This window comes from Staurois parvus, unplaced genomic scaffold, assembly GCF_062004578.1.
Source record: "Staurois parvus isolate SC_StPar_1 unplaced genomic scaffold, SC_StPar_1.0 ptg000617l, whole genome shotgun sequence".
Lineage (NCBI taxonomy): Eukaryota > Metazoa > Chordata > Amphibia > Anura > Ranidae > Staurois > Staurois parvus.
Genome location: NW_028318413.1, coordinates 4,891 through 24,062, shown reverse-complemented (window position 1 = coordinate 24,062; position 19,172 = coordinate 4,891). Strand labels below are relative to the sequence as shown.

Below are 19,172 nucleotides of genomic sequence, written 5' to 3'. Positions count from 1 at the left end.
TCTAAAATACCTGTTTCTAAAAATCTTTCCACTAGAGGAGCAATCCCTTCCTCCTTCTCTGGCGAGAATTTGTATTGCCTCTGTTTGTAGGGCAATGCCCCTTCCTTGAGTGTGACTGTGTATGGTGTACATAAAATGAATCCTACATCCATAGAATTTGTGGCCCAAACTGGATGTGTATCAGGAGGGGGTGTAATGTGTGAGGGATGACTCTCATCATTGAAATATGCGGGTATAATGGGTACTTTGGAGGATCTGGCAACAATACCTCCTTCCGATGTTACTCTCAGAGAAATCCCCAAAATTCCCATAAAATCTCTCCCTCTCTCTGGAATTGGTCTGTACGTCTCATAGCTTCTGTCCAACCTGCCATACAATCCACCCAGGGATTTATTAAATAATAATCTGTTCCACATACTCTGGCCACATAATCCTTACAATGTTCTCCCTTTTCTGGAGAACCTGGTGGGTAACTACCTCCTTGACCCATATTTAGACCGTGGATAAGACAATTTTACCTTAAAATCTTATTTTGTTCCACACAACAAATTATCTTATACTTCTACGCAACAGAAAGAAAAAGCAAAAGACAGATAAACCAGAATCTGCTCCACAGACTTATTAACCTTTTGATAACTTCCCAAAAGTTATCTCTTCACTGTTTTACCAAAAAACAGTGTGTTCTACCAGAGAACAATCTGTGTTTACCAAAAACACTTTTTTTTTTATTTTTATAGTGCACTATTTTGTAACTCTACTAAAGAGTTAAGTCTGCTTACCAAAAGCAGCTACAGGTTATCACGGGTCTATATAGACAATACAGAATGATTCAAGACCTTCCCTCAACACAGGGCAAGAAAGAGCTTTTAGTCATAAAAAGACAAAAGGTTTACTTACCAAGTGAGGTGGGTGGTCATCCCGGGCTGAGCCCCCAGCTGAAAGGATGATTTTCTTATCCCCTCAGAGACCCCCGGTCTGTGGAGAGATTCCTGGTTTATCAGCAGAATTCTGGGAACACCCCTTGAACACGGAAATAACGGCAGCTTATGTTCAGAGATGTTCAAAGTTTATTAGACATTAGTAAGATTATATAGACTACAGATAATAATAAGGGGGGGGGGGAGCGAGTTTCAAAACTGTAACTTGTAAATTTCCATCATGAGCTAACTACATGAAACATAACATATACATTTCTTGGTACAAATTGTTTTGGCTAACTTTCTGAGAAACAACCAGACAAAGACATTGTCAGGGTCATGTTAGCTTCTGTTGATACATCCTTGAACAACTAAAACAGTTTCATTAAACTACTAATATATCTGCAAAAAGCTAACTTAATACTTAAAATGGCGTACATTAACAAAATGGAGGTTATCTAGATCCTTTCAGACCCAACTGGGAAAAGAGATAGCCCATCTAGCAGAGACAGACGGTGCAGAAGAGACAGCCAGTGCAGCAAAGAGACAGCCAAACCAGCAAAGATACTGCCACTCCAAAAAAAGACAGCCAGTTCAGCAAAGGGACAGCTCGTCCAGCAAAGAAATAGCCCTCCATCAAAGAGGCAGCCCTTCTTGTAAAAAGACAGCCATTCCAGCTAAGAGACAGCCCCTCTTGAAAAGAGACAGCCCTTCAAGCAAAGAGACAGCCCCTCAAGCAAAGAGACAGCCGTCCAGCAAAGAGACATCCTGTACATCAAAGAGACGGCTTCTCCAGAAAAGAGACAGCCAATCCAGCAAAGAGACAGCTGAACATAAAATAGACAGAACTTCTAGCCAAGAGACAGCCCCTCTAGAAAAGAGACAGCCCATCTAGAAATGTTACAGCCCCTCCAGTAAGGAGACAGCCCCTCCACCAAATAAACAGTCCAATTAGCAAATAAACAGCCCATCCAGCAAAGAGACAGCTTGTACAGCAAAGTTACAGCCTGTACAGCAAAGAGACAACTCCTCCAGAAAAGAGACAGCCCATCCAGCAAATAGACAGCCCATCCATAAAAGAGACAGAACCCGCAGCCAAGAGACAGAGTCTCCAGAAAAGAGACAGCCAATCCAAAAAAATCACAGCCCCTCCAGCAAAGAGACAGCTCGTACCAGGGGCGGACTGACAACTCATGGGGCCCCCAGGCAATAGGGGATCATGGGGCCCCTGTGTCCTTGCCCAAACTAAAAAAAAAGCCTATGAAAAAGGTACCAGGGGCATCTCATGGGGCCCCTACTGACCCCGGGCCCTTGGGCAGTGCCCGAGTTTCCAAATGGTCAGTCCGCCCCTGGCTCGTACAGCAAAGTTACAGCCTGTACATCAAAGATACAGCCCATAAAGCAAAGAGACAGCTCATCCAGCAAATAAACTGCTCCTCAAGCAAAGAGACAGCCTGTCCAGCAAAGATAAAGCCTTTCCAGCAAAGAGAAAGCTCGTACAGCAAAGTGACAACCCATCCAGCAAACAGTCAGCCCCTCCAGCAAAGAAACAGTCTGCCTAGCAAATAGACAGCCCATCCAGAAATGAGACAGCCCGTCCAACAAAAAGACTGAACTTCAAGCCAAGACACAGCCCCTCCAGAAGAGAGACAGCCCATCCTTGTGTTGGTACAGCCACATCGGCATACCAGTACTTAGCTGTACAAGGCAGGCGGGTGAATGAGAAATGAACGTGTGAAAATAATAAACAAACCAGACAAAAAAAATAAATAAATATATATATATATATACTTTTTTAATTATTAATACAGTAGTTTATAACATGAAAAAAAAAATCATCAGGAAGATAATTAAATGGAGAAAGATAAAAAGGAGTTAACTAGCGCTGATTACAGTAAATGAAGGGTTAATAAGGGGTTACACAGAGGAACATTTAATTAAAAAAATAAATAAATGCATTTTTGAAAGGTTGCTTTTAACTGACTTCAACTGCAGATTGAAGTTCATCCCTTTGACCTGTAGATGCATAAACAGAAAGATACAAAATTAAACAATGTTTCTTCTTATCTTTCTGTTTTAGGGCTGAGCAATGCTGTTTATAAACATTGTTAGGCTGCTTTTTTTTTTGACAGTTCCATTTTCTGGGACATTTATTTTCTTTACACTTCGGATGTCAGCAGGGGAACCCCACTGAAAGCTGAATGAGTCATCTGTTGTTAAGAACGTGGCGGCCATGTGGACATCAAGTTATTTGCGAAGATCATCGCTAATCGTCTTCTTCCCCTGCTCCCCTCCCTGATTGACCTAGACCAAGTGGGTTTTGTCCCTGGGAGAGAAGCAAGGGACAATACCATTAAGGCCCTTAACCTTAACCATTGGCTCCATAAGTCTAACTCTCCTGGTTTTTTTCTCTCCCTGGATGCAGAAAAGGCCTTCGATAGGATTGCGTGGGACTTCTTGAAGGCATCTCTAGTAGCACTGGGTTTAGGTGAGAAGATGCTTAACTTCATAATGGCCCTATACTCCGATCCGACAGCTCGAGTGAGGGTGAACGGTCATTTATCGAATTCCTTTCATCTAAGGAATGGCACGCGGCAAGGATGCCCCCTCTCTCCGCTCCTGTTTGTTCTCTCCCTTGAACCTTTGCTACGGAAAATTCGCTCGAATTCCGATATCAAGGGGATTAGGGTAGCGGACAAAGACTACAAGCTCGCAGCCTACGCAGACGATATTCTCCTATTTCTTACTGATCCTCACATCACCTTGCCCAACCTACTGAAGGATTTTGCCCTCTTCAGATTCTTATCGAATTTTAAAATTAACTTCTCCAAGTCGGCTGCCCTTAACATTACCCTGCCTGTTGAGCTTGTCTCCTCCTGTGAGCTCCAATTCCCATTCCATTGGGAAAAGGAATCCTTAACCTATCTCGGTATTCAGCTTACCCGTAATCTGGACGACCTCTATGTGAAAAATTTCCTTCCCGCTCTGCGCTCTCTGCAGGAAGACCTTAATAAATGGCATCGTCCTTCCTTCTCTTGGTTTGGAAGGGCAGCAATAATCAAAATGAATATACTTCCTCGCCTTCTATATCTCTTCCAAACATTGCCAATTCATTTACCCCTTGTCTTTTTTATATCGTGCAAAAGACTTTGCTCATCATTCCTATGGCATCATAAGCGTCCGCGCATTGCTTTCTCCCAAATGACCCTTCCTAAGCTTAGAGGTGGAATTGGCTTCCCTGACCTTCACCGCTACTACTGGGCATGTCACCTTTCCCGGGTAGTTGATTGGCACGTTCACACTGCCTCCAAGGACTGGATATATATAGAAGATGCGTGCTCACCCTTACCCCTGGCATTGATTCCTTGGCTTCTGCCGCAGCACACGCCTCATACCCTTCTCACTCACCCTTTGGTGGGGCCTACCTTAAAAACTTTTCGCTTGGCTTGTAAATTTGCATCCATCTCCGAAACACCCAACCCGTTAACCTCTATTCGTCTCAATTCTGCTTTCCCTCCAGGAATGCACAAGGACTTCTTACTGAAATTTTGGCCGCATAAACAGATCTTGGTGAAACATTTTCTCCACAAAGGCAAGGTGAAAACACTCAGAGAACTGACTGAAAGTCTTGGTGTCCGCGATTTCCCTTTTTGGGTATATTTTCAGATTAGACACTATCTGCTTTCACAGAAACCCCCGTTCGACTGGGGCCGTTCTCTTACCCCTTTTGAAACTATCTGCGCTAAAGCTGAACCACGAAAGCACCTGATCTCGGAGATCTATCCCCTCCTACTGGAGAATCGGACTTATGACTCCCTCCCATCATGTCGAGCGTGGAATAGAGATCTTGAAACTAACCTATTGGACTTAGACTGGGACCGGGTATTTAAGCATTCTCATAAATGCTCCCTCAACGTCTCGACTCAGGAAAATGGCTACAAAATAGCCTCGAGATGGTACCGAACCCCTTGGAAAATTCATCGGTTCAACCCCGCTTTCCCCAACAGTTGTTGGATATGTGGGACCTCAGATGGATCATTCCTTCACATCTGGTGGTCTTGCTCTGTTCTGCAACCGTTTTGGCAAGAAGTACACAGGCTAGTGGTGTCTGTAACTACCTTGCCTGTGGATTTCTCTCCGGCTCAATTCCTCCTTCATCACTCTTCCCTTTCCGGGGGGCAGTATTTCAAATCCTTAGCTATGCACATGATCAATGCAGCCAGACTCTGCATCCCTGTTCTGTGGGGTTCCACACGCCCTCCTTCTATACGCGATTGGCTCACCCGAGTGGGTAAAACGGCAGTTATGGAAGAACTGATTGCGACTGCACTTGATACCCCTACGAAATTTTCCCACACTTGGGCCTGCTGGACTCATTTCCTGACCACCCCTGCATATCAGTCTCTTATGGACCAACCTGTTTGACTTGACTTAGGTTCCCTACTGTTGTAACTCAGTTGTATTTGACCCGATGGTGGTCAACATACTCCTCCTCCTTCGTGTACATCCCACATTTATTTGCAACTAATGTTAATTTAGACTTCTACCGCACCTGATATGACCCGTATTGATGATCCAATAATTTTTGCAGTCACCCCCTCCCTCACTCCCTTCTACCCATATGTTTCCCTCCCCCCCCCCCCTTTTTTTTTTTTTTTTTTTTTTTTTTTTTTTTCTTTTCCTTCTCTTCCCCTTTTCTTTCTCTTTCTTTCCTTCGCGCTTCTCTCCTTCCTCTTTTTTTTCTCCTCTCTTATGCTTGTACAAGCTCCAGATAATTATTCCGCAGAGCATTAGGCATGATGTCAACATCTTATCTCCTTTCCCATTAGCGATTTCCATGACAATCTACTCCCATATACGCTCTCCGCCACCTCCACTATCTCAAACCTGTAGTTTGGACTTCTGCTTAGATATTGTACGCACCTTCCTTTCCTCCATAGCACCATACTTTGAGACATTACTGTGGAATGCCTGGTGCCTCCTTGCTCTATTCGTTTGACAAGCACACTGGAATATTGCAGGCACAACCTTGTCGTGGTTTTACTCATCCAATTTGTTCATTTCTGCATTGGATTTCATGCTCTTCTGTATGATATATGTTTTGCCACATGACCTATGTTCAACCCGTTTGAAATTTTATTCTGTCTTGTATCAATCTGTGTGTTTTGTTTTCAATAAACACCTCTTTTTTTGGAAAAAAAAAGAACGTGGCGGCCTACTCCTTAACAACCAGCAATTGACCTTTTTTTTTTTACAGCTTTTTTAAAACTTACATTTCAGCTGTCAGTCGGGGAATCTCGCTGACAGCTGAAAGAACTGAGCCTGAAAGTATTGGTTTGCAAGTATCAGAGCATTTGTACCAATACTCATGCAAATGCCTAGTATCGGCACCGATATCCATATCTGTATCAATGCAACCTTAGTTTATAAACATAAGTAAAAAAAAAATACATCCAAATAATTTAAACCATTAAAACACACCCGTTTCTTGGATCTCCACCTCAAGAACACATCCTCCATTGATGGAGAATGTTCTTAATGTTCATAGCAACTGTGTAGAGATCCGCAAATATCATTTTGTCCAAATATATCCATCAAATGCTATTGCGAGCTGCATAGATCCATGTGGAGCTGGACAGCTCTGGGCCCCATAGGAAAAGCGTGGTCTGTTATGGCTCTAGCTACACCATTAACCCCTTTGTGTCATCTGCTGACCCTTTCAAGTGGACTTTAAAGCCCAGGAGGCAATGTTGATATTATATGTGACCACTGTCAATGGATCCCACCGTGGTCACATGATGCTGAGCTTGTCCCAAAGTCCTGACTGGGAACTTAGTCAGTGACCTAGAAGTGCACAGTGAGCTCACTCAGCACACAATTTCCTTTTGTCTAGAAATTAGAAAGGAAAGGGTAGACACCCCAAGGAATTTAAAAAGAGGCCTGTTGAGTATTTTGCAGATCTCATGTTTTTCTCTCAAGGTTTTGAAATATAAAATAAATAAATAAAAAATATTTTTTTTTTCTTTCTTAATTTTCCAAAAACTTGTGGCAAAGATGGAGATCTGTAAAATACTCACCATGCTTCTTAACAAATTCCTTGGGGTGACCAGTAAAGAGTCCCTGCTCAACTCTACCCGTAACACAACATCCCTTGAATTCAAAGGGGACAAACTCCAGATCTTCAGCAACTTATCCCATCAAACTTTGGCCAAGAGGCGCTCCCTGAGACCAGTTACAGCTCATCTTCAACTGCATTGTGGGACGCTAATGCTAGCTGACCTCGCCGGAGACACTAATACAGTGATCAGCAAAAAAATCTGTACACTGTACTAAAGATACTGACAGGGGAGTGAAGGGGTTAACAGGGGGAGATCAGGGGGATAAATGTGACCTAGCTGTGCTTTTACTGTAAAAGTGTAATGCTTATGACCCACGTGGATCTGCTTTCTTCTCTCTCTGGAATGGAATGTACCCAGGGAGAGAAGATTGCATCATTTCCTGTACCTGTGTAAGTGTAACCACAGGTACAGGAGGATCACTGATAGGGCAGGGAGCAATCAGCAAATCCATCCTGAACATCACTGGCCTGAATCTGCTGATTGATCGGTTGGGCACGGAACCACGGCACCCCTGGGTCGGAAGGAGCGTGCACCCATGGACTGCGATCAAGGCGGGAGCACAAGTCATGTATATATACATATGATTGTGTGCAGGGAGCCCGCCCTGTAGTAGTAATTCTGCTATAGGGCGGAGCTGAGCCGGTTTTTAAAGTCCTGCGGCGTGTGTCTTCCCCCATGTCAATTATCCTCAAGATATGTTGTTACAAAATCTAAAATAACTGACTTTTTTTTAAATTTGTTTTTATAATTTAAATGTTATAATTATTTTATAATACCATATTATATATTTTAATTATGATGACAATTATACATTCATAATAGAAAATGCTTTCAGTGTGAGACTCTGGGGAAATGACATCTTATTCCAGGGACTGATCTTATCCGCCTTCCTTTAGTTGTGATGAGTTTCTCCTGAAGATCAGAGATCGTTCAATATATACCGAACAACGATCCTCCCGACTGAGGGAACAGATCTCATCACCTCCTTCACACTCCACGTAGAAAAAAAGATGTTTTACTATCTGAAGGAAACGTCTATAACTGTCATTGGATCCACTTTCTAATTGCTTCATTCAAATCTCCCGCCGGAATTATATGTGACGTCACAGACAATCCGCCCTTTTACCGCCAAATCCGATACGGAGAACCGACCGCATCCATTTACCGTTTTATCTGGGAAGATCGATCAACCCTCCCATTCATTCCAGGCTCTGCGATCAGCCAAACATCATTATAGGAGCATTACGAATATTGATATATAAAATGTTTTATTTTCCCTCCAATCCCTCAGAATACAAAACCCGACAAGATCTAGTTATTAGTCTGTTGATTTAGTTGTAGAGAAGAGATCAATGAAAAGTCTACAGAACAAGAAAACACTTCCTGCACTAGAAACATCGACACCGAGATCTCCGGATACATTTCAATGGACTTCTCGTAAGACAAATATTACTGGCTGATGGAGACAACGCCCACAGCTGTGATTGGCTCAGAGTTCAAATCGCTGTTATCACATTCTGCCCGCCGGGATTGTGTAGATCGTTCCAGACAAATATTCCGCCCGATTATACCGCCAAATCCGACCTGAGAACTGATCAAATGAGACATTTATCCGAGAAGTATTATCATCGCTTTCATCCCAAGTAGATGTATTGATGAGTCTGGAGATGGATTTCCATATTTACCGAATCTTGTAACACATTGTGAATACAAGTATTGTAGATTTCATGATCACATCTGTATACGATCATGTCACTGACCGATATTTATGTGTCCCTCCTTCAGACATGTAGCAGTTACAGATCCCCCTCCCCCATATCACATCCAGAATATTCATAAAAACAAATGTGAAATGACTGGTAGAAATAAGGAGACTGCCAGAGAAATCCGGACAATGTATCCAGAGAGAACATATGACATGTCTGAGGAACCAAATCAAGGGTCTAAATCAATGAAAATCTCTGCAGAGGAATGAATGGCTTTGACCCCGCCCCTTTCCATCAGTCTCCCTTCAGGTCCGCTCAGAATTATAACCAGGAACGTGCGGCATCGGTATAAATGTTTGTGTTTATTTCCAAGTCATATTTCTCAATATTAAATTGCTGCTAACAATAGTAACTGGTGATGATGGTTTGTGTTCTGAAATGTGAAAGATGAATGTTTCTGTGTAATCTCCGAGGAAGAAATAGAAAACCATTGAGAAGAATGAAGAGATTTCTCTCCTGGAGATGTCTATATATTTGAAAACCGCAGAATGTGTATAATAGTTACAAATGACTCCAATTGTATTGTGTGTAAAGAATGGGTGTGACTCCGCCTCTTCCCAGGAAGGTTCCCATCACGTCCGCTCAAGCTGTATAAAAAGAAGGCGGGCCCAGCCCAGAGCTCAGTCTGTGTTTGCAGCAAAAAAGAGTCGTCATGTCTGGTCGCGGTAAAGGAGGGAAGGGTCTGGGGAAAGGCGGCGCCAAGCGCCACAGGAAGGTGCTCCGGGACAACATCCAGGGCATCACCAAACCCGCCATCCGACGTTTGGCCCGCAGAGGGGGAGTCAAGCGCATCTCCGGCCTCATCTATGAGGAGACCCGCGGAGTGCTGAAAGTCTTCCTGGAGAATGTCATCCGCGATGCCGTCACCTACACCGAGCACGCCAAGAGGAAGACCGTCACCGCCATGGATGTCGTCTATGCTCTCAAACGGCAGGGACGCACTCTCTACGGATTCGGAGGATAAATCCTCATAACCGCCCCCCCCCTTCATCGTCACAAAGGCCCTTCTCAGGGCCGCCCACCTTCTCATACAAAGGGCTATTGATAGAAACATCGCGATCATCAATCTCTCGGGAAATATTTAGAAACTCAAACATTCTTTTCATTGTACATATTTATTTGGCAGTGTTAGGAGTTATTTCTACCAAACAATTCATCAATATTCTAGATGTGAGATCTGTAACAGCTGCAAGTCTTTAATAGATCTGATATTGAAAGGATTCAGTAACCAGAATCCAGTTGTAGACTTTCATTCCAAGCAGATTTATCGATTAGTCAGGGGAGTGGTGTTTGTTGATCGCTGATAAATGTCTCATCTGATCTCCTTTGTTCTCCGGCTCGGATTTGGCGGTATAATCGGGCTGAATATTTCTCTGAAACGATCTACACAATTCCGGCGGCAGGATTTGAAACCGGCGGCAGAATTTAAAATCTGAGCCAATCAGAGCTGTGGGCGTTGTCTCCATCGACCAGTAATGCTTTTCTTAATAGTAAAAAAAAAAAAAATTATAGTGCAGGAAATTCAACAAAATCAGTAAACTGAGAACTCCATCTTGTCGGGTTTTGAGTACAAATAAAACATTTCACATGAATATCTGCAATGCTCGGAATGAATGGAAGGATTGATCGATCTTCTCGGATAAAACTGTCAATGGATGCAGATTGTCTGTAACGGTCCATAGAACTCCGGCGGGAAAGTGGAATTTATTATACAATTGAAGCAATGACCGTTTTTTAATCATATAGAGACAGAAAAAAATTGTTGAGAGTAAATTATCTGATCAGGATCGATAATGATTTTAGGAAAATTAGAATTCGGATGTGAAAACCGGTAATCAGCTACAAATAACCCGCCCGATCCCGGGGCGCCGCGATATCACTTTCTCCCCAGAAGGTTCAACATAGAAATCCTTCCCGGCGTCCAAACCTCTTCCATAGAAAAGCAGAGATGACACCCGGATGTAGAGGAGACTTACTGCCCTTTGTATGGAGATGTGGGGGGCTCTGAGAAGAGCCGTTGTGTTGGCGGATAGAAGGGAATCCTGTGGGGGGATTACTTGCTCTTGGCGGCCTTGTGGCTCTCGGTCTTCTTGGGCAGCAGCACGGCCTGGATGTTGGGCAGGACTCCTCCCTGGGCGATGGTGACGCCGCCCAGCAGCTTGTTGAGCTCCTCGTCGTTGCGGACAGCCAGCTGGAGGTGTCGGGGGATGATGCGGGTCTTCTTGTTGTCTCGGGCGGCGTTGCCGGCCAGCTCCAGGATCTCAGCCGTCAGATACTCCAGGACGGCGGCCAGATAGACGGGAGCTCCGGCCCCGACCCGCTCGGCATAGTTGCCCTTCCGGAGCAGACGGTGAACACGACCGACGGGGAACTGCAGACCGGCCCGGGACGATCGGGTCTTGGCCTTAGCCCGAGTCTTGCCTCCTTGTTTGCCGCGACCAGACATGATTGGATGACTGACGAATCACACACAGATAGGCCCCAGCAGCCGCTTCCTCTCTTTATACACTCCATGCTCTGACGTCACACGCTGGGATTGGTTGCTTTAGAATTCAGCCAATAGCGGTAAGACTTGTTTCTACACTAATCTGTACTCGAGGAAAGAAGTCATGACGTCACTCTCCATCACATGACGGAGTAGAAAGGAAGGTGGGGGTGTTAAAAGGGAGAGTTAAGTAAAGAATAGAGAGCACAGAGAATAGAAGGATCTCAGATGACTTCTGTTCGGTTCAGTTAAACGTGTGAAAGACATTCGTTCCCTCAGTGGCATTTGAAAGAGAATCATTCCTAGTGTTACCATATCACTAGAGCCTGCCTGGTGTGAAGGGGGACCAGGTAGTGGAAGCATATATATCCCTCTATGGGGACGAGGCGTCTGAACAGATACTAGGGAGCTCTGACTCAGATGTAGTGTAGCTCAGGTTTGTATCATCTGAGCTGAAGGGAAACATTGTCAACCTGTCCAGTAGGCTGGGCGGGCAGGGATAGGATACCATTTAGTGATGTCATTGATCCCTTTACAGGTGAAAAAGTTTGAGAGGTAGAGACTTGAAGATCCAGATGTTCTATGCAAGGTAGGCTGTTGAGGCCTTGTTTCAATTCGCTATCGACGGTGGGGGTGGTGAAGTCCACTTTTTTAGGATGGCTCTCCTGGCTGACATTAAACAGAAGGCTAGCCAAGGTTTGTGTTTATTGACGAGCAATTGATGGCTAAGACCAATGCTTTTGGCAATATAGTGTATATGCGGGAGCATGTCCACCGAGAGGCAAACAAGGCGTTTGCCTAGGGTGGCAATTTTTAGGGGGCGGCACCGCCCCCCAGATGAAGGGTCCTTTTGGGCAGCGGCAGGCAGGGCCGCCGGGAGAGGGGTTGCACAGGTGCCCTTGCAGTGGTCCGGACAGCAGGAGAATGGATGCGGGGGAGGACAGTTGCAGAGCGATGCTCCTGTACCTCTCCCTTTAGCGGCTGACGAGCCGGGGCGGGACAGCCTGGAGCAGAGAGAGGAGAAGTGTCAGAGAGGAATGAGCCTGGAGGTGAGCCGTGCTGTATTCTGTGGGATCTCCCTGCCTCCCGCCCTACACTGATGAATCTTATGGGGCTGCCATGAATGGGATGAATTGCTGCAGACTAGATGTCCGCCTCCTCACATCCTCGGCGATAGATTGTCATTGTGCCATCAAAGTCCACACTGTCATCGCCGGGATCGGATTGTCCTTGGAAGTGGGATTCGGAGAGAAAAGCCGGAAATCACATTGTATCTCCTCCCAGATCCGCACACAAGTCATGTCTCTTGTCATCTCGCTCTTCTATAGACAATACATTGCAGCCCTTCTGACTGTCCCTGTTAGTCCACAATTGTGCTGGATGGACCGAGATGGGCGACAAACGTTCTGCTTCTTAGTCCCGAACAGAGGAATCATCGGATCCGTGAGATCGGAGGAGGATCTTCTGTCATCCCATTCACTGTATTATGGGGGAATCCAGTCCGATGTCAGTGGATGTAATTGTTACATTGTACAGGGAGTCTCTGATCTCTGATTATTAGCAGATCTCTGATTAATCTTCTCTTCTTTGGTAGTAAGGAGAGCTCCGAGCATTGTATGATGTGGAGGACCTCCCCTCCCCCACCCCTGACACAGCGGGCTTCTCTACCTACAGAGATAACGTGCAGATCCTGGCGGGCATTTTGAAAATCCCGCTCTTTTTAAGTAACCCAATCATTAGAAGGGGCGTGACGTAGTGCTCCAATCAGAGGGCAGGGATGTGTATAAATCTCTCTGCAGAGCGGCTTCAGTTCCCATTCCCAGCACAGATCTGAGAAGTAATGGCTCGTACCAAGCAGACCGCCCGTAAGTCCACCGGAGGGAAAGCTCCCCGCAAGCAGCTGGCCACCAAAGCCGCCCGCAAGAGCGCCCCGGCCACCGGCGGAGTGAAGAAGCCTCACCGCTACAGGCCCGGCACCGTGGCTCTCCGAGAGATCCGCCGCTACCAGAAATCCACCGAGCTGCTCATCCGCAAGCTGCCCTTCCAGCGCCTCGTCCGAGAGATCGCCCAGGACTTCAAGACCGACCTGCGCTTCCAGAGCTCCGCCGTCATGGCTCTGCAGGAGGCCGCAGAGGCTTATCTCGTCGGACTCTTCGAGGACACCAACCTCTGCGCCATCCACGCCAAGAGGGTCACCATCATGCCCAAAGACATCCAGCTGGCACGCCGCATCCGCGGAGAGAGGGCCTAGACCCCCCCGCAACAGACATTCCACACAACCCGCCAACCAACGGCTCTTCTCAGAGCCACAACCTCCCCCCACACAGAGCTCTGTACCGGGACTTCTCCGCCTTTCCCCCTCATGGCGCCTTTTACATTTCAGCGCAATCTGGAGGCGCCCATTACAACATGTAAAGAACCAAACCGGTTTACACAACGCAGCGCCGTCTGTACATGGGGGGGCGCCCGATGGGGGAGGGGACTTGGGGGCAAATAGTTTCTGTTCTCCCTCAGTTAATACAAAAATACAGACTGCGCTAGTAACATATATAGATCGATAAGTGTCAGTGACGTGTCGCTCAGCTGCCGGGTTTCTGTCTCGGCTAATGTGACCTCACTGCTGACGGGCAGGCAAGGATGCTGTGCAGGGGCCCCATGTCCTTATCAATGACGTCATGGGTGGTTCTGCTACCAGCAGCTAGTAGGTTGGGGTAAATGCTGCTGTCTCATCTCCACCTTAAGCTGTCTCCCTGCAATGCATTGACTTCCTGCAAATCTCAGGATAATTAGTCTATCTATTTGTGGTGATTGATTCTCACCTCCTTGTGCCTTTTCTGTGATCAGAGAATCCGTCATCGTTTATGACTTTGGCCTGTCTGGTCTGGTTTAGATCAGCCTCTCCCCAAAAAATTACTGTGATCCTTATCAATTCCTAATTGGGGAGGAGAAGAGTTGCTCATTTGATCATCTCCCTATAAATGTGGACCAGTTTATGGGGGAGGTCACAGATGGCTCTGTTCTGTGAGGGCATTTTCAGTTGAACACAACAGGATAACAAGCAGCAAGTCTGATTCCCACTCCATGTACCTGTTTAATATGCCACCTCTACTCCTCATATTACTATCCTTTCCTCTCAAAATCTCCTTTCTTTATCCCTCTGCTCCACCTCAATTTATACATCTCACCCTCCCTTCTACTGCTCTCATCACTTCCTGCTGACACAAACACCAGGACAGGAAGGCATGTGCACTCATATACATCCCGCTCCCATGTTACTTTCCTCACCTGGCTTCTCCTAACCTCTGGGGATATTTATTTCAGGTACTTCTATAGTGCCGTCAATTTATGCAGCGCTTTACACATATATATTGAACATTCACATCAGTCCCTAACCCTCACGGGGCGTACAATCTAAGGTCCCTAACTCACATTCATACATACACATACTAGGGCCAATTTAGACAGGAGCCAATTAACCTACCAGCATGTCTTTGGAGTGTGGGAGGAAACCCGCACAGGGAGAACATGCAAACTCCAGGCAGGTGGTGCTGTGACTGGGATTCGAACCAACAACTCTAGTGCTGCCAGGCAAAAGTGCTAACCATTTAGCCACTGTGCTGCCCCATATGACATTTTTCTTCACTTCACTCTACACATTATGTTCCCCATTGGAAACTTTCATCAATCTACAAATCCAAAATTACGTGCAGTCCATCCTAAATATCTCTCCAAACCTGATCCTCCAGTATCTCACCCCCACACCAGGCACCCTCCTTCCTCCAGGAATAGCCATAATCCACTCAATTTAAGATCCCCATGCTCCTAAAAACCGCCCTTTTTCCATATGCGCTCCGGAATGCCCACTCTGTCTGTAATAAACTCACCTCTGCCCATGACCTTTGTGTCTCCCACTCCCTTAACCTACTAGCAATTACAGAAACCTGGCTCCAAGCAGCAGATTCTGCTTCTCCAGCAGCACTTTCCTATGGAGACCTTCTCTGGGCTCACTCACCCAGACCCAGTGGTAGGAAAGGTGGTGGAGTTGGTTTGCTTCTATCCCCACTGAGCACCTTTCAAGTCCTGCCTGCATCTGGCTGTTTTCTCCCATTTTTCTGAAGATTGCAGTGATCTATCGGCCTCCTGGACCCTTGTCCCACTTTTTTTGATGACTTCTCTGCCTGTCTACCCTACTTTCTCCCCTCTGAAATACCCACTATCAATCTTGGAGATTTTAACATCCCCATTAATGTGAACAACCCGACTACATCCCAACTCTTCAACCTAACCTCATCTTTTACCTTAACACAATGGACACGGTCCTCCACTGACTCTCATGGGAATACATTAGACCTTGTTTTCTCCCATCTTGGCACTCCCTACAACCTCACAAACACCCCCTTTCCTCTCTCTCATCACCTATCCCTCTGAACAGCAAACAATTACCCTTAGAAACCTTCACCAGACTTCCGGTTCCGGCGCCGGATGCTGTAACACGCGGGACCCGCGGCTCCCGGGATCCCGGCTATACAAATCCCGCTAACTGCCTCCGGGTCCCCGCTCTTCAGCCCTCGGGTGTCCCTTACCTTCTGGCAGTGGCCCCGGCATGGAGCGGTACCTTCTGCCGGCGCAGTCCGGCCACGAGTCGGCGGCTAGAGCGGAGGGGTGCAGTTCTCCCCCTCCTGCAGCCAAGATGGCCGACGATGCCTGTCACAGTATGGACACAGGCAAGGAGCGAGATCACATTCAGGGAGCAGTTATAATGGAATCTCCCTCCAACCTCCTCACTGCCTCTGCACTCCCTTTTGGCACTGACTGCCTTAATGAGCAGTATAATATGATAGCACAGGCAGTGTCTTCTATCCTGCTCCCTAATATCACTCAGGCTGTAGATAGAGCTGTCACAATGGGCATGGAACAGCTGAGAAAGGATCTATGCGATCATTCTAAACGATTGACTGAGGCTGAACAGCGTTTATCTGATTTAGAAGATGAAGTCCATTCCATGCAAGCGGGTACATCACAATCCAATAGTATACAGCAAAGTATTTTGGATAAAATCGAAGATTTGGAAAATCGATCACGTAGGAATAACCTACGCATTGTGGGTCTTCCAGAATCTTTTAATACTGGATTTCTCCCCGATTTATGCTCAACACGGATCCCGGTGGCATTAGGCCTATCCTCCTCCTGCCAGGTCGAGAGAGCTCACCGCCTGGGGCCCCCGTCTACCGAGCGCCGAACGCCTCGCTCAGTGATTGTCCGCTATCTCAATTATGCTGACCGCATGGCGATTCTCACCTCTTTCCGTAACTCACGCTCTATGCAGATTGAGGGTCACAAATTACTGCTATTTGCGGATTACTCGCAGCAAGTGTCGCGTAAACGGAAAGCATTCCAACAAGTATGTGCCACTCTTTATCAGAAAGGAATAAAGTTCACATTGGCGTATCCGGCCACGTTACGGTTCACTGCACCATCTGGGGTCTCTAAATCTTTTGTCCATCCTGAAGAAGCCCACCAATATCTCCGAGATCACCTAGCCGAAGGGGATCCGGCATCACAGCAGGCGGGTAGAAATTTTGGGCCCAGAGATCAACGCAGTCCCCGCAAAGACCCACCTAAACGTCAACGCATCATTCCATCGTCCTCTAAAGCTCGTCCGCCTTGAAGGTCTAGGAGGCCATTGGTCTCTACATTAAAGCTTCAAGCTTTTCTCTTGATCCGATTGGCTCTGATGAAAGAGCTTTCTATTGGTATTCTTATTTTTGAATGGTATTTTTTTTTTTTGCATACTGAAAGCTCACACGTTCTAAAGTCTGAGCCTGTTCGATTGTTCAGCGCTAGATGTTCTATGTATTATTTGTTTGGCACAAGGCCTTTGCATTGTCACCTACGTCAATGTCATGTTTTATTTACGTATATGCCTGAATTTTACTTCTTCCTTCCTGCATTTGCCTTGCTCCATACATCAGCGGTGCTGCGGGGGAGGGGTGCTGAAGCCGCTGTCGGGAGTTCCTTTGAGGGACGCCCTCACATATCCTTAGTAATTATAACTTGGTCCCAGGGGCAGGCTCCTCTCACTGCTACTCCCGGTCACGCTGATGTTGGTGGATACAGCATGCGGAATGACGTGAAGTCCTTTATACTGTTGTGGTATATTATATGTTTGGTATTTTTGTTGGGCTCTACTAGGGCCCCTGCTCTTGTCTTCGCTTTCTCTCCTCTTTTTTCTCTCCAATTTCACTTTTTCTTCTTTGGAGATCTCCGTCGTCTTCTGAGACCAGATTTACACCACCCACATCCGCCTAATGAAGCAGTGCTAATTGTTTCTACATCTCTAATTGGTAAGTCCTGTATCTTCTTATCGCATACCTTATCCCAGCTAGAATGACACGTATTTTTTCCTGGAATGTTAAAGGCCTCAGATCCCCTCACAAACGCATGGCAGTACTAAGACATTTGCGGCGCTTACGCGCGGATATAGCTCTACTCCAAGAGACTCATCTTACACAGCCTGACTTTGTCCGTATGCGAAAACTCTGGGTGGGTCACGTCTTCGGCTCCTCCTCCCTTAATAATAAAGCAGGAGTACTTATTCTTATTCACAAGAGACTTAATCCTGAATTGGTCTCTGTGGACGCAGATGCCGAAGGCCGTTTCATAGCAGCACATGTCAAAATAGGACCCCAAGAGTTGGTCCTTGCCAATATATATGCTCCTAACTCCCCGACGAGGCAGGTTTTTCAGGGCCTGTCTTCACGGCTGGCACCCTATATCCACAAGCCGCTTGTCATGGGAGGTGATTTTAATTCTGTTATGCAGGAGCAGGAGGATAAATCGCAAAGTGTTGACCGAGACTCTCGCTCTACTCAGCCTCCCCGTCCAACGCCCACTTTACTTGGTAATTTCGTTGAAGCTATGCAATTTACTGATATATAGCGCTTGACACACCCAGGTGGTAGAGATTATACTTTCTATTCTCCTGTTCACCACTCTTTATCTTGAATCGATTATATTTTTTGCAACCCCACAACGTTGCAACATGTTGTATCATCTACTATACATGACTCTCCAATTTCTATCATGATAAATTTCTTAGATCCTACACCGCACCCTAGGATATGGCGTTTCCCCTCGTTTTTGGCAAATAATCAGGAGCTTTCCCGGCAGCTACAAGATACCTGGGCAGATTTCCAATCTACTAATGCGGCTCATGTTTCTAATCCAAATTTATTTTGGGATACGGGGAAGGCGGTATTACGCGGTAAAATTATTGCTTTTACGTCCGCATATAAAAAAAGAATTCTGCACCATTTCACGGAGGCTAGTAACCTTCTTAGACTGACTCAGCGTAGGATGACGGACTCAAATACGCAGGACAATAGGACAGCTTGGGCGGACGCTAAGAACCAGTTCAACACTTGGGCGGCAGCACAGGAAACACTTCATCACTCATACCTTGACCTACAGTATCACAGGTTTGGTAACAAACCAGGAAAATTTTTGGCGCGCATGTGTAGGAAGCCTTTTACCCCCACGCAATTCACCTCTTTAAAGGATTCTCAGGGGATACTTAAACAATCTTCGGAAGAGATTATATCTATTCTGGAAAATTTTTACGCAAATTTATATGGGCCGGACCCTATAGACCAGGCACGGGCGCACTCCTTTCTTGACAGCGTACATCTACCACAAATTGATCCAATAGCACTGCAATCTTTAAATGCCCCGATATCGCAGGCGGATATTTGTCTAGCTATTAGTTCCTTAGCCAATGGTAAAGCTCCAGGCCCGGACGGGTACACTTCTGAATTTTATAAACTTATGGATAAAACCCTCTCTCCTACTCTACAGCTGGTATATCAGTCTATTCAGGAGAGCGGGG

The 19,172-nt window shown here is 46.1% G+C and overlaps 3 protein-coding genes across 3 annotated transcripts; 2 read left to right on the top strand and 1 right to left on the bottom strand.

Moving 5' to 3' along the window:
* The first annotated feature begins 9,448 nt into the window (after positions 1-9,448).
* On the top strand, positions 9,449-9,823 carry LOC149449475 (histone H4). The gene has a single exon (XM_089693194.1). The coding sequence runs from the start codon at positions 9,455-9,457 to the stop codon at positions 9,764-9,766; it is 312 nt and encodes a 103-aa protein (XP_089549320.1). The 5' UTR covers positions 9,449-9,454; the 3' UTR covers positions 9,767-9,823.
* Positions 9,824-10,797: 974 nt separating this feature from the next.
* Positions 10,798-11,284, bottom strand: LOC149449474 (histone H2A type 1). The gene has a single exon (XM_089693193.1). It carries the CDS (start codon positions 11,246-11,248, stop codon positions 10,856-10,858), a length of 393 nt encoding a protein of 130 aa, XP_089549319.1. The 5' UTR covers positions 11,249-11,284; the 3' UTR covers positions 10,798-10,855.
* Positions 11,285-13,117: 1,833 nt separating this feature from the next.
* LOC149449473 (histone H3) lies at positions 13,118-13,599 on the top strand. Its single transcript, XM_089693180.1, has one exon. The coding sequence runs from the start codon at positions 13,128-13,130 to the stop codon at positions 13,536-13,538; it is 411 nt and encodes a 136-aa protein (XP_089549306.1). The 5' UTR covers positions 13,118-13,127; the 3' UTR covers positions 13,539-13,599.
* Positions 13,600-19,172: the final 5,573 nt, after the last annotated feature.